We start from the raw sequence: 15,470 nt of genomic DNA, 5'->3' as shown, positions 1-15,470 counted from the left end.
AGCCAGAGGCAAGCTCATAGGTAAAATACTCCCACTTGGTTTTGGTGCAATCTTACTGACAAACCTAAACAGGAAAATCCAGAGCTGCAAATTAATCAGCACACTGTGCCTTTAGAGACCATTTAAGTGACATCCCTCAAGAATTAGCAATTTCTTCTGCAAAAGAACTCCAAGCTTGCTATGTTTTCTTTATTTGCAAGATTAAGAACTAGAAAAAGGACAGCATAAAGAGATGTTGAAAAATTTGCTTCTAATTGGACAAAGAAAACCAGATACTAGGAAAATCATGTTACTGCCACGCTGAAATTGAAGTGAGGAGCCTTTGAGCAACTGGAAAATGCTTATATACTGGCTCACATGAGCCAGGTTTCAGCAGGTGAGTTTGGTTGACTGGGTGCATTTACCCAGCCGCTGGATCTGGCTTTGCTGAATACAACCTTGTTACACCGCACTCATACTGTGGTGCGTTCATACTAGCCAGCTTCAAGTTAATAAAGGTATGTCCACACAAGGTGCGGCCTCGCTGCCCTGCAATACCATCAGGCAGCAGGCCATGGAGCATAGAGGTAATGTGAACCAGCAGCCACGCTCTCAGAGGGTCTAGTCACATCCAGCCCTGTGTGAAAACTCATTCTGTTCTCAGCAACTTCGTATCTGATGAATTTTCCATAAATTACTTCTACTGATAATAAAGCTATCGTATACATGTATTGATCACCAGTATTCAAGTGAATAAAACTCAAAGAAAACAGTTGGCTGAAACTGTATTCAAAGTATTTCAAATGGTTAAGATCTCACTAAAAAGACTGAAGTTAAAAACTTAAATTTCTAAAAGTATACTTCAATGATTTCTAAAAAACATATCAGGTCTTATAAAAGATTTGTCATCTGTCAGACAAAATTAAATGTAATCTAACTAGCACAGCAGCCACCAAAACATAGGAATTAAGTATGAAGGTATCTGTTGCTCCCTTTAAAACAGAATGCTTGTTTCCCATACAGTCATATTTTCAGAGATGCCTCTTTACCATGGCTCAACTTGGAGGAAAGTCACAATAACAGAACTGTAATTCAATTTCTGAATGCTTGGAATAAAGAATAATGAATGCAAAAAGTTACATTTTCATAATTGCTCTCTTTTCTATGTTTAAGCAATACCTTTTCTGTTGCATATCTATCTACCCATGCTAAAAAAGGGAGTTCTTATCCCTAAAATATTTTTCTAGTTACTGTTTGGAAATGTAGAAAAACTGGATATAGCAATCAGTGACTATTATAACCATTTTATATTTAACATTCAGTAACCCAGACAAGCTTGCCAAGAACATATTTCAACAACAGCTATGATTATAGGTTTCACATATGTATCACAGAGATGCATACTGTACATACCTCTTGTGCTAGTTCTTGTGCATTGGAGATGAGAGGATATGGAGGGCTGGCTTTGTTCATATGCACTGTAACTGCATTGTGTATCTTAAATGCATTCTGAAAATCAGTATTTTGAACAAGCTGTAAAATGAGAGAGATATCCTCTTGGCTCTGAGGGTCTACCAGAATGTGCTGGATATGCTTAAGAGAAGTTAACAGTTCTTCCACTTCTAGGTAGGAAATAAAATAAAAATAAGTTACAAGTTAACAGACTGATAATGTTGTAATGTTTGTATTAAGATTTTTACCAAAAATGTTTTGCTGTTCAGTATTTTAAATCAGCAACAACGTATATTATCTATTGTTCACTCTGATGTTTATTTGCAGAACATATCAGAATCAAAACAAGGACCACAAGTCACTATAAGATATAAACAAGCTGATACATGGTTTAAATTTTAATTCCATATTAAAAAATTCTCTGAAGTCACTGATATGTAAAAGATCCAATAACTGCAGCTCATGTATAACTAAATGTGAAAGAGGGACTATTCTGCAATATGAAAACAACTGTTTTGCTGAACTAATCTTGATTCACTGTGTACTAAGAGTTATTTCAATAGACCATCCCATGTGTGTATATGTAAATTATATATTGCTTACTTATAAAATGAGTGATTGATAAGTAAACTACTTAATACAATTAAATAAATAAACAATAAATAAACAATTTATAAGCATAAAGTTATGCTTGGTCTTACCAGCTTAAAATAACAAGGTATGAAAAATAAAAAGGGAAAAAAAAAATCTATGATCAAAATCATGAAAGTCTTTTGCACTATAAGTCTGTATCATTCGCATCCTCCAGCAAACCAAAATATAGTGGGTGTTGTGCATATGAAAATAATGTATGCTTTCTCGCAAATTACGTAAAAAAATCAAACTTTCTCAACAGCAAAGAAAATCCCAAATTCTAAAACTATCAGCTGATACTGAGGTGAACCTCCCTTACTAGTAACAAAAAACCAGCTTGAAAATTGTTTTTGTTTTCACAATATTCATTTATTCATTCTGAGCTAATTAAATAACATTAAAATAGGAATGTTATCAGGACACTAGCTAGGTTGCTTTTTTTTTAAAAAAAATCACAGTAGACTTGGATCACTAACATGAATACTCTACCAAGGCGTTTCCTTTACCTATTTTTAACCTCAGACTCATCAGTACACTGAACACAAGACTCAAGCTAAACTTTGAGTGCAAGTTTAAAATGGCTGATCAAGGGGCACGTGAAATCTGTAAAACCTTGTAAAACATGCGTATCAACCAAGTGTAATGTTTTTAATTTCAGGCATAGCATACCTAAATAAATGTTTTCAATTTTGAGTTTGTTAAGTCAGTCTTCTGTACAATGAAAGGAAACAAACACTCTCAATAGAGTATTTTACTGTCTGCAGGACAATTAAAAAAACACACCCCAAAACCATTCCACACATGTTAAAAATATCTTACCCACCAAAGGTCATAGGCTTCTTCCTATAGCAACCAAGGAAACAAAGAGCAGTACAAAAGCTGCGCTGAAAGCTCAGATACAGGCTGGGCAGGATATTCCACAGGTGAAATCCAGTATAGCTCAGAACAGTAATTAAGAAGGCCAGCCTCTCACTAGGGAACTGTATACAAAATATACTGCCCATCACACAGGGAAAAGCCACTTGAAGACTAAAGAACATTTAGATGGCAAGAATATTTGCTAAATAGGATGTGGTATGCTGGCACATTTCTTGCCTAGCAGAGTATGCAAAACTACCAAAGCATCTCAGCAAACGGTTTATCTGAGACTGAGGAAGTATATTATTTCCAAGCCTTAAAAAAAGAAGTGTAGTGGAAAACAGATGTTGTTGCACATAAAGCTCCTACTAATACCTATTCAGTTAAACACACATCAAAATTCTGTTGTTACTGTTACTAGGTTCAAAGAAGTGAGGCATTAGAGAACCTAACTTCTCTATAACACCCCTTATGCACATAAATGATTTTATTCAATTATTTGTGAATTCTCTACTTCCCTTATGTATGCATGTGCTTGAATCCTCAGACATATATGCACACAGGTTGGTAATACACATGCACACTGATCTGTAATACATACTCCATATAAGATATAAATCAATGTAGAATGATGGATATCTACTGTATAGCTGTAATAAGAAAATGCCCCTTCCTAGATACCTCTACATATTCTCCTCTTCAGCACTTTGCTGGTGCCTTCTATCTCACCCTTTCTTACAAATCTACCAGAGTACTCTCCTCCCCGTCTAATTCCCCTCCACACTGAATCTTCATCTGTGCTGGATGTAAAAGCCCTATATCAAATGATGATCCTTCAAGGAACAGCAAATACCCCTGCCCCCCATCAAGATAATTCAAGAAGAATCACAAAAAATGATTGAAATGCATAAAATGAAATTATTACCACTAAGCTAGAAATCACTTCCTAAGTAATTTGTTTAATTGTAAAAACATATGCAAAAACCCATGAAAATCTGGCTTTACTCACGCCTAACTCTTCCTAGGTCCCTGTTTATGAATTCTAAATTATACATTTTTTTTTGTAGTTTTGTTTTTGTTTTAAATAAACGCCAGGTAACAAGACTCCATTCTCTAGACATTTGCTACTGAAAGAGTTGTCTAGAAGAAAGAAGTTCAGTAAATGACTAACATCTGCATTTACTCACAGACAAGTCAAGGTTCTTTTGCAGAACGAGTCCATTTTAAATCGCAGACCAATTAACAATCCACTGTTTTTTTCTAAAGTCTTCTTTTGCAAGAAACATTGCAGTCTTTTTTTCCAGTGGACTATGAAATGGCTGGAATGCGATGGAGCACTGTGCAATATACTTATTAATCAAAAGACTGCCGGAGAAAAAATACGCAACTGCAGGGGAGGACCCGTGGTCACTGCTTAACACATTAGATTAGAAAAAGAGCAAACGAAAATAGCTGTGTTTATCACTTCAAACAAAAAGTAATGAACAAACTTAGTGATATTAAGTTGGCTTTATCATATATTACTACCAATACCTTAATTCTTAAGTTCTGTATAGATCTCTTTAGAGTACCTGATACGCTAGTGCTAGCTCTCTAACGTTCCATATACTAGTTGAATCGCAGGACTAAGAAAACTGTTTTATCCAAAACGATTTCTAAAAGTTTGTTTATATTTATAAAACAATTTATAAGTAATCTTTGCCAAATGCATAAAAAAATGAGCAGGTTCTCCCCTCCAAAAAAGTTTTCATTGTAGTTACAAAAGGTTTACTTACTTGAAGCATCAGTTACTCATTTAACTAAATTAGCAGAATAAACAGTAGTGAACAAAATATTTTCTGCATCTAAGAGAATTACATTGCTGTGAACAAGCCAGTTGAATACTTAAGTGCACACATTCTAGATGTTCAGAAGTGTATTTCCACTAGGTCAGCTGTCTAAATCACATCTTGTTTTGATAACAAACATGCCCTTTGAAATTGTTTTAATTAAGTGTCCCATTTTGTCTTTATAAACAAAATCTTTTTTTTTTTTTTTTTTAAGATGAAAAGATTAAAGGCTTGGCAAAGATATACCAAATTAGACATTAGTACTTATGAAACATTTTCAAAACTAAAACCACAGACAATTGGGTCAATGCTGTTATTTAAACCACTACATTTTGTGCAGATGTTATGGATTAACAATAAAGCTAAGCTAAAATCCATTTTTTTAAACATGAATCAATAACAGTAGTTTAACATCTTTGTAATTCATTAGCACCTGACAATTTTTATTTGGGGTTCTGTTAACAAAGGTTAGAGATTTGTCAAGTGACTACTCAGGCTCACTTGGACAGCAAATGTGGAAATATGAGAAGAATCAGAAGCAGTATAGTTCAGAAATTCAGTAAAATCAAACAAAGTATGAAACATTTTATTGTATGAAACAACATGTTTATTCATTGCTTATTCTGGTCTGTCCTTCATCAAACATAGTGAAATTCGGTGGCAGTTGCACAGTTTTCCCCACCCTAAGATGATGGAGACATCCAAGGGAACCCATTAGTACTCTACAGTTTGTTTAAATGCCCCCCAAATGGATCGGTTTTGAAAAGCCCCTTGCTGGAGAACATACCCTGATGGCCAAATGACGAAAACCCTTAAGTCTGAAGGACCAGAAGACTTGGAATCCAAGTAGCAAGAATTAGCTAAACCGTGTTTTAAGTCACCTAGAAGAACATTAATATTCAATTAAATATTTTCTCCATTACCCCATTCATTGCATTTTACCTACCTAGTGTCTTCACAGTATAATGAGGACTCTCCAAAACAATCCCTTCTTCTGTGTCAAATATTGGATTGTCTATTCCAGTTTTAGGAGGAATTTGTGCTAATTTCTTAAGCCTCATAGAAGCAGTAAGGTCCAGTTCTTGTTTCTTTCCCTCTTCTTCCCGTCTGCGCCTCATGTCCTCCTGCTGCTGACGGATTCGCTCAAGCTGAGCGCTCCGCCGCATGGGCATCATCCTGGAGCCCAAGTCCCCCGGGCAATCAACAGCCATTTCTCGGTGCTTCTGAGGTTCCTCAGGAGATGCAAGATCCACATTTTTTGTTTCACTGTCAGAATCTTCTGTGATGTGTCCATTCATATGAGAAGTTGTCATGATTATGCGTAGTTATGCCTATTCTCTTCAAACAGAAATGCTATTAGGCCAGTTTTTGTTGTGATGCTGTGTAAAATCCATTATAACTTCAGTAATATTTCCCTTCCATCGCAAGGCAGTTGAAGAAGAATCCAGGATGAAAATCTAACGAAAGACATTCAAAGGAAGTTAGTCAGTAACTGTATTAATAACAAAACACCTAAGACAGTTTTTCAAGGCTCCAGACATGAGAACAATGGAACTTTCCCTCCACATTTACATAGTGCTTAAGAACTACAGAACCCTCACAAATCTGATTCAATCATTTTAGTAATTTTCATGTGCTGATATTAGAAAGAGCACTGTTAAAACTAATGCTAAAGTTCCTTATAAATCCATGTCAAAGCATTATATTTTTTTGCATTTAACATACACAATTGCAAATTAGCAGTTTCTGAAAGTTCTCAATTTTAACTTATCCTTTCACTCCTAAAAATTCCCACACAATCTATGCCTATGATCTTACAAACACTAAACACGAATAACTTGTTAGAGACAACATGCTTACAAGAAGTTCAATAAACACGTAAAAATATTGGAGTGTATTGCTCAAAAATTGAGGTATTTTTATGTAAACACAGATTCCCAGGTTTCAGAAGACAGGTCTGGCACGGAGTTCTTCCAAAAGATACTATCTAAAGCAGTCTGGAGCTGCACTTACACAATTCCAAGTAGCCATAAAGTCTTAGGATAAGTTCACGTGAGCAGCTACTCTTAATACTTCCTGTAGATAATGCACTAAAGCGGAAAGTATTAAATACAAGAGTAGAAATCTTCACACATGCAAACACATGTATATTTGACAGTATACAGTAATTTCCACAGGCAAGTAGTGACATTCCACTATACTCCAAATCCAGCCTTCCATCCTGATACGGTTTATCATTCCTGTTGATTCAGGCTAAAGAACGTAAGTCTTCTGGTAAATGCAGCCACTTAACTCTTAAATATAACACCTCAGCTCTTAAATACAATGTATAGCTGTGTCTTACACCACATGGCCTTTTTCTTTCTGCTTTCTCTGTCACAAAGACATGGATATATCAACCTCAATATATCAAATTAAAAGGTAATAAAATTAATAAAATTAATAAATAGTTGTACAGAGTTACAACTAGCAATTGTGCTTGAGTTTTTAAATTCCTTTTTATCAGGTTTCTTTTGCTATCTATTATTTACTGAGTCAAAAGAAATCATAGAATCATTAAGGTTGGAAAAGACCTCCAAGGTTATCTGGTCCAACCATCCCCCTACCACCAGTGTCACCCACTAAACCATGTCCCTAAGCACCACGTCCAACCTTTCCTTAAACATCCCCAGGGACAGTAAGTCCACCACCTCCCCGGGCAACCCTTTCCAATGCATACCTAAATACTGCAAAGCATCTCAAAGTTGTATTACACAAAAACACTGCAAGCACCAAGACAAGAAAAAAAAAGTCAGACCAAATGTTTGTGTCTGGAGGAGGACAGGAAGGCTGGTTATGTTGTAATTAAGTTGAAAATTAAATAGCAATAGTACAGCTTTGGAGGAGCAGCAACAGACACTCCTACACAAGTTTCTGCCAGCTTGCAATTCTAAGAATGTACAGTTTTCTATTTTCATTAGTAGTATACAGCCACATACAGCAACAGCAAAATTTTCTTCACTTGTTTCTTGCCTAACCACTACAACCAGTTATTCTCGAATATTCAACCAGTAAATCTGAAAGCATTTCTAGGTAGTGACAAATCTTTTTTTGCCTTCTAAAGATGCTTAACTACCCTGCACTGATATGCAAAATAAAACAAAAATCAAGCAACCACCAAGAAAAGCCCATCAAAAGCTACACAGTATTGAGGCTAGTACTGCAAGTATTGCACAGTCAAGTAGCACCTGTAAAACTTTCTCTAAGCAAACAGCTTTTTGAAAAATGGAGTCAAAAGCTTGTATTCAGGAAGAGCACTGTGGCAAAATGGGGTCTCTGAAATTCAGAGAGAGGAAGATAAGAATTTAGTAAAACGACCCTCAGAATGCCCGATTTCCCTTTCGACAAAGGCAATGTCATTGTACACAACTGCCCATTTCCAAAAACAAAGTCTCCCTGAGTAACATGAAATTGCAAAGAGTAGAGCTGTGAGTGGAAGATAATTCAAATTCTATTTCACACACACAGTACTAGCTGCAACTTGGCTGAAGACTGAGCCCTTTGAAAGTTACATTCATCTATTTTCAACTCTGACAAGCTGACAAAAAAACTTACATTCCTCAGTCCACACATGATGACTAACAGGTGTCAAAACAATTTGAGGGAATGAATAATACTCATTTACTGAGCACCAAGGAAGTCAAAACTTTATCTAAGAATATGCAAGAAGTAAAACACAACTTTAAAGATACCATCATAACACTTAGTGTGTAAGCTAAGTAATGTCACACTAAAGAATCTACACATCACAAAATAAAGTTACTGGCCAATATTTAAAAACTGATCAAAAATGTTGAAGGTAAGATTAGGTACATTTCCTCCATCAAATTTAAAATAATTAGCTACATAAAAATAGAGTAGGTTTTGAGGTTAAATCAGAGAAAGGGCACAACCAAAACTTATGCATCTGTATATATATAGAATAAAAAATTTAAACCCCTTTTGCATAGCAATGAACACTGAAGACCAGAGAAACAAAAACAATCTAAGGTAAACATTAGTAATAGGCAAATACCAGTATTAGGCAAACATTAGTAACGTTGCTTACATTTTCAGCATAAACTCTATGCAAGATGCCAAGGGCATACAAATTCCTAAAAGAGTAACAGACATAAGGAATTGTAATAACTGCTACTCACTTTCAGTATATAAGATCTGAGTTAAGTCAGTTAAGAAAGAAACAAGTTAGGGAAAGCTAGAGTTCCACTGCAGTCACACTAACAGCCATATTCAGGAAACAGACACCAAACACTAGGAGTTTCAGGAGCACTTTAAGTAGAAAATAATTTTGATATCCCAGAAAATTGGACGTCTCTTAAGCAAGCAATAAGCAGTACAGGCCAAGTAATCACAGCCAGGTAATACAAGAGATATGAAACCTCACTTGTCAGGCAAGCTAAGATTTAACATTACCAAAATACCAAACCAACTCCCCCAAACCCTAGCCCCTAAAAATATCTAGTTGGTAAAAGCAGAGGGATGCTGCATGTCTGGAATGCTGGAATAACTTCCTTTAATCAAAGGAATTGTGATAACGGGCAACCCCCTCCAAATCTAAGTCCACTGTTCTTTCTGCTTTCTGAGGAGTGCTTCACATATCACAAATCCTCATCACCAACAATTTTGGAAAAATGCTACCACCCAATTGCAACAAATTAAATAAGCACAAGGAAAAAATCTTCAGATTAACTCTGAAGTTTCTCTCTACAGCAATCCTAAGGAATTTAAAATGTAAAACATGACACTGGTAAAACGTTTGCTTATTCCTCAAATTAAGGCGTGGTATAGCTGAGGTTAAAAACAAGAATCAGCTTGAGGCAGACACCAGGAACAGAAGAAAAAATTACTCTAACCAATAAGCATTGCATCAGGTCTTAAGATGAATAATTACAGAAACTTCCAATGCATCATCTCGCAAGCATCATCTGTTTCCTCAACAGTATTTCATGATTAAGAGTCCTGGAACCCAGTTACATAAAGGAAAACAGCACAAATCATTTTGTAAAGCATAAAATAACCTAATTGCCAAGAATTCAAAATCGGAGTTTATAGTAGAAAATACTTTGCAGATCTCATATGAAGCTTAATAGTATCTGGAATACCTGATACAAACTTAAGCAGCTGGATGTGTTTCAAAAGCAAGTAAAAGCTGCAAACCCTAGGAAAGCTTGATACTGTTTTTCTTAATTTTCAAAAATCCTGTGATATGAAAAATAAACTCTTACACTAATTTTGCAATATATTCAAGACTGACTTCTGCTATGATTATTTTCTTAAGTCTACAACATTTTACATCATTTCCTCTAAATAGATGTTGTACTGTAGTCTTGGTATTGGAAGAAAACGTTTCCTTCAATATCCAGCTGACTCTTACTTCTAATCACTTCAGTCCAGGGTTCATTAGAAAACCCGTCAAGCAGAGTAACTCAGCTCAACGCGTGTATTTCAAAGGGCTATCAGACATGCCGAAAGGTTTTAACATTCCATGCTCACTTCAAGGTGCAAGGTATGTGGATCAACAGCAAAAAGGGCTAAGCCCTCGAAAGGAAAGCAATTTTGATTGTTACTGCTTAGTTACATTTGCACAAGAGGAATCAGACTGTCAGCTCACAACATGAAAGCGTGAAGAAAATGGTGAAGTTTCAGATGCTTAGATTCAGTTTCATAAGCAGTATACATAAATTGCTTGCCATATAAACAAGGGGAATCGTGCGCACATTACTGTATTATTTTGGTATCACATGCAAGATTTTTGATTATTACCATTAATCAAAGAAGCCCTCTTCAGTGCCAAACGCCCACAAGAGCGGCCGGTCAGCGCGGCACAGGGCCATGATGTTTGCCCCCCCGGCAGCAGCTGCAGCTCCTCATGCACACCACCAGCTCGGCATTCCTCTGCCATTCTCCGGAGCAGGACTGCTCGTTCCCATGGCGAGAGCTTTGTCTGCTCCCACCCAGCTCCTGCAAAGAGCTGCAGGACTCGCATCCTACGTGAGCTCTGCAGTGCCGCTCCTCACTGCGCTCGGCCCCTGCTCCTGCCATTTTGAGGCAGGGGCAGCTGCTCGCCCAGCTCTGGCTGGAATCGAGAGGATTACTCAAACCCAGAGGTGAAAAAGCACTTTTTGTGAGTCGCGTCGAGCTTGGTCAGCAGATGGCTAAAACCTCTCAGTACACAGCAGTACCGACACCAGTAAAACCTCTGAAGAACAGCACTTCAGCTGTCTGTGCTGTTCCTGTCGACCATCAGAAAATGCTCACAAGCCTTAGCGACTCAGGTGAGTGTAATCAAGTGAAGACAGATGCACCACATAGATTAATTTTAATAATATATTTTAGCTCTGTTAGGTCTAAAGAAATCAAAGCCCCTCAGAATAAGCATGATCTAAATTTTAAGAAATTGAACAGGCCAATTTTCATAAAAGAAAATACAGAATTCATACGAATTATGAAGATACGAAAATGAAGATATGAGGAGGGAGAACACAAATCTTATTTAAATTCATACTGATGTCTCAGTGAAAAACACACGTTGCATGCTCTATTAGCAACAATTTTCCTCGATTAGAATCTCAATAGCGAGACACTTCAATGTGTTAAAAGTGATAGCACAGGTCAAGCAGAACCACCATCCAAGAGGGTTTAGTCTTAACAAATTGGACTTTTTACTGTGGTATAAATGCTTTCGTCTCAGTTACAAAAAATTAAAGTGCTTCCAAAGTTGACTGAAATAAAAAACAGTTGTTGATAACACTAACGAACACCTTACCTGTCACACGATTCCCTTTGATTTAAATATACACTAGCATTTGCAATGCACATCAGCATTGTTTAATTTCAGCTTTTTAGACCAAATGAAAAATAGACATTTGGAGGAATAATGTTTCAGTTGGGATGTATACTAACACAGATGTATTAGGGGAGGGTATGACAGCAGAAAGAAATGAGAGTAGGCTTCAGGAATCTTATTTCCCGAATTCACTAGATACGGACCTCTGCCATGGTCACTTAAGGATATTTTTAAGTTCAGAAATATCCTATTTGACCTTTGGTTATGTTTTGCTATCCTGTGTCATTAATAAAGCTCTAACATAGTTTAACACTTTTTGCTCACTTACCAGCAGCTACCCTTAGAGCTTACTCTAACGCTCCTTTAGCTGAAGAGTACAGCAGAGGGCAGTCTCTACGACAATTAAGAAAAGTGAAAAAAGAAACACATTCAGTTTCAAAAAGTAGCCCTCAGAAACAAAGTTATAGCTTATTAAATAGTCTGACATCCACTTACCCCCAAAACAGTTCATAGATTTACTACTCCAGCATCCCACTACAGCTTAGATTGATAAGCTACAACTATGCACATATTTGAATACTCTAATCAAGTCTTTCACACCATCTGTCTACCCCACTCTGCAATGAACATTTATTTTATATAAAGATGAAAGTGGACAACACTCATGTCTATGGGCTGCAATGAAAAGAAGATAAACAGTGAAAGAAAAATGATTTATCTTAATTGAACATTCATTCCAAATGTTTAGGAACCTAAAAGCATAACAAATGAAGAGTAAAGAAATTCCTAGAATTCCAAGGGATGTTAACAGATCTCACAGGACAGCCAGAAGCATGATAACAAGACAGTCATTTCTTATCACCTATTCACAGACAGTTAAGGCTTCAGACTTCATTGTCTTAAAAGTAAACATGCCTGTCCTTGTCTTAAACTTTAATTCTCTGTGAATTAAAAATACTGCTGCTATTTTTATTCTCTAAAAAGATTCCACACACACCCCGACCCCATCCCCTTTAAATTGTACCTTTTTTGGCTTGGACTCAGGTCCTGGTCTCACTTTAATCCCCATGTTTTTTAAGCATTTTATTTTTAATGCCAATGCTTTTCACTGCTTCACTACGTAAAACAGCATTCATGGTAAATGCTCATGAGTACTAATATGCAAATGATACTTTCACTTCAGAGATGAAATGGAACCCAAACTATACTAATTCCAGATTAAATTCAAGACAATGTTCCATGATTTTACTTTTCATCCAACATGTAATACAAAATGGCATTATTTTAATTATCCACAGCAAGTTGCTCTAAAGCTATTACTTACCATACTCCAGAGAAGGAAAAAATTCCTCCTTACTTCTGTTTTATTATTCTAATACCTGGTGAATCTGACAAACATGTTTAGAAACATCATATAGAGAAAAGGGGAAGACAGACATTCCTCACAGGTTTTCATCCCCAAATTCTGAAATGCTAGCTAATTCAACAGTCTTCAAAATGGCTAGATATAGGGACCAAGACTGTCTTTCAACTTCACGTTATCAAGCTTTGTAAGATCTCCCAACGTTATGCAAAGACATGTGCTAGCCTTCCTCCTTAAGCTCTCTTCAACACCCATCCCCACCCCCAATATCAGGTGAATGGGTAGGAGCTAAGTGATTTCTTTTTTTTCCTGTTGAATTACTGTCCTTAATGCTTTAACCTGGTTAGTTCCATCACTATGTTATTTGTAGTTATCAGGGGCGGGGAATAAAGATCTTCTGACATTTTTTTCTGTCCAAAAAAATGAGTTGAAACTTCTAAATATTGAAATTCTGAAATACAGAAGACACAAAAACTACAGTTGATGATCTTTGCACTTTATAGACATCACAGTTACTTATTCACCACACCCCCAGAACAAACCAGATCTCATTTGAGCTCTTCTCTAGTTATTTATAGAAAAAGTCATATAAGCTATATTAGATACTCAGGTCTCTGATGTCACAAATTTTTCATTCCTAAATTCATCTGAGATTATGGTGACAGTTACACTGAGCAAGTCTCAAACAATTTGCTGCATGAATTTTGGAAGTTTTCTTCTGAAGGACTTTCACTTCATGATCACAGTCCCCTAAGGTCTTCTCTAACATCATCTGTACTTGCTTTTCCTGGAGGACACTGTAAGCATACCAGCCACGCAGTGGATGTCAGTTTTACTATGACAAAATTTCAATATTATTATTATGCTGAGATGAACAGTTAGACAAAAAGCCCTTGCAGAAAAAAAAGAAACCATGCCCTAACAGGATAAATGCCTTAGGTAGCTATGGCAAATATATCCCCAAAGAAATATGTGGTCACAATTGCAGTTTGCATAGAAGGATTACGTTCCTGTGAATTTGTATCCATGAAATCTGCTGGAATGTTTCTCCCTCCTGAGAAGACAAGTAGCAAAGTCAGAACTCAGAATTTTGCAGACGGAAACAACCATTCAGAAGTTGCAAAGTTTTGTTGTTTCTTTGCCCTATGTCAGTCATGTTACTGAACATTTACAGACTATTTCTGTAATTTAAGGAAATTACATGAATATGTTTGTGTACAGCTTTAACTTCCCGACTGCTAGCACAGAACAAACCTGACTAGGCTTTCAAGCGTGCCCTAATTTTGGATCCCTCCAAACACAGATCTCATAGTTAATGAATTTATGACAAGTACCACGAAAAGAAAAACTGTCTGTCAGCATGGTTCCTTGGCCCGCTAAGCTGAGTTTGCTTCTGCCAAAGACTGCTGTCTCATAATCCTCTCTCTTGATTGCTTCCTTAACCCTCACCTCTTTTGGGTTGTACAGCCAATACCCTTTGATAGCTTTGAAGCTTGTCAAACTCAAGTCACCTTAATTCACCAATACTGAAGAACCTTACAATGTATTTTTTTTTCCTGTTTAGTTTTTGGTTGAAGTGTCATGCTAAACTAAAACTGCTGACAGTGACCTGAAAGGCGACAGCAAAGTGGCAGGAGCAAGCGGCTGACACCAGGGAGGTGAGGATATGGACCAGCAGAAACACCTGCCTCTGGCACCAGGGAGCCAAGTCTAATGAACCTCATCTCGCAGAATCATGTTCTGTGAATTCATCCACATCCCCCCTAACCTCATCAACAGCTGATTTGGAAAGTGTTTTTCATTCTACTAAAGAAAAAAAATGACAAAAAACACCCCACATCTACAATAATTGGCACTTCTTTCTGATGTAAAAAGGATGGTGAAAGAATGTTAGTCTCTCTTAAATGGCATAACCTGAGACAAATTTCCAAACACAGTAGGTGTAAAGGGCTGAAAAACATGTATTTATCTTGAAGCATGTTTACTCCCAAACAAAAATGGTAAATTGAACACCTATGTCTTGAAAGGATTGTTAAAGAAGGTCTTAATGAAAAGTGAACATCTCCGTACATTCATAGATCTTAAGGAAGACTTGTAGAAAAACACTTTACAAAAAGTGTGAGATTTCACCACAAGGTGTGAAAAGAGATTCTTTGTAAATAACCTACATTGTTAGACTTCATAATAAAAATGCACAAGAAAGCTACACAAAGGCTATAAAAAATAACAATTGAAGCCTTTTATACCTTATAAAAACAGTTTTTCTCTCTCCTGTTAAATGTAAGTGGACTCTTGGGACTAATTTTAGCAATCAATTACACAAATTAAGATAAAACCCTGATGGGAACACACGCACTTCTGCAAATTGAACACACAAACATAATAAGCACTGAGGCTGCAGAGCTCTGTCCAACTTTTTTGCTAAATTAAGAAAAATAAATTCAGTTTCTGAAAACTTGTTAATGTAGACATTATTAAACATTAGAAAACTGAAGAAGTCACAGGAATGCAAGACTTCCTTCTGTGTGAA

The 15,470-nt window shown here is 36.5% G+C and overlaps 1 protein-coding gene across 1 annotated transcript in view; it reads right to left on the bottom strand.

Moving 5' to 3' along the window:
* The window catches only part of PALS1 (protein associated with LIN7 1, MAGUK p55 family member), a 51,221-nt gene that overhangs the window by 19,622 nt on the left and 16,129 nt on the right, over window positions 1-15,470 (bottom strand). Inside the window, exons 2-3 of the mRNA XM_080595372.1 lie at window positions 5,698-6,208; window positions 1,393-1,601 (exon numbers count right to left, since the gene is read on the bottom strand). Of these exons, the coding sequence (XP_080451498.1) occupies window positions 1,393-1,601; window positions 5,698-6,064 (576 nt within the window). The 5' untranslated portion in view covers window positions 6,065-6,208. The remainder of the gene's footprint in view (window positions 1-1,392; window positions 1,602-5,697; window positions 6,209-15,470) is intronic.

This window comes from Anser brachyrhynchus (assembly GCF_964034855.1).
Source record: "Anser brachyrhynchus genome assembly, chromosome: 5".
Taxonomy (NCBI): domain Eukaryota; kingdom Metazoa; phylum Chordata; class Aves; order Anseriformes; family Anatidae; genus Anser; species Anser brachyrhynchus.
Note: the sequence above shows the minus strand (reverse complement) of the source record. Positions and strands in the feature narration are given on the sequence as shown.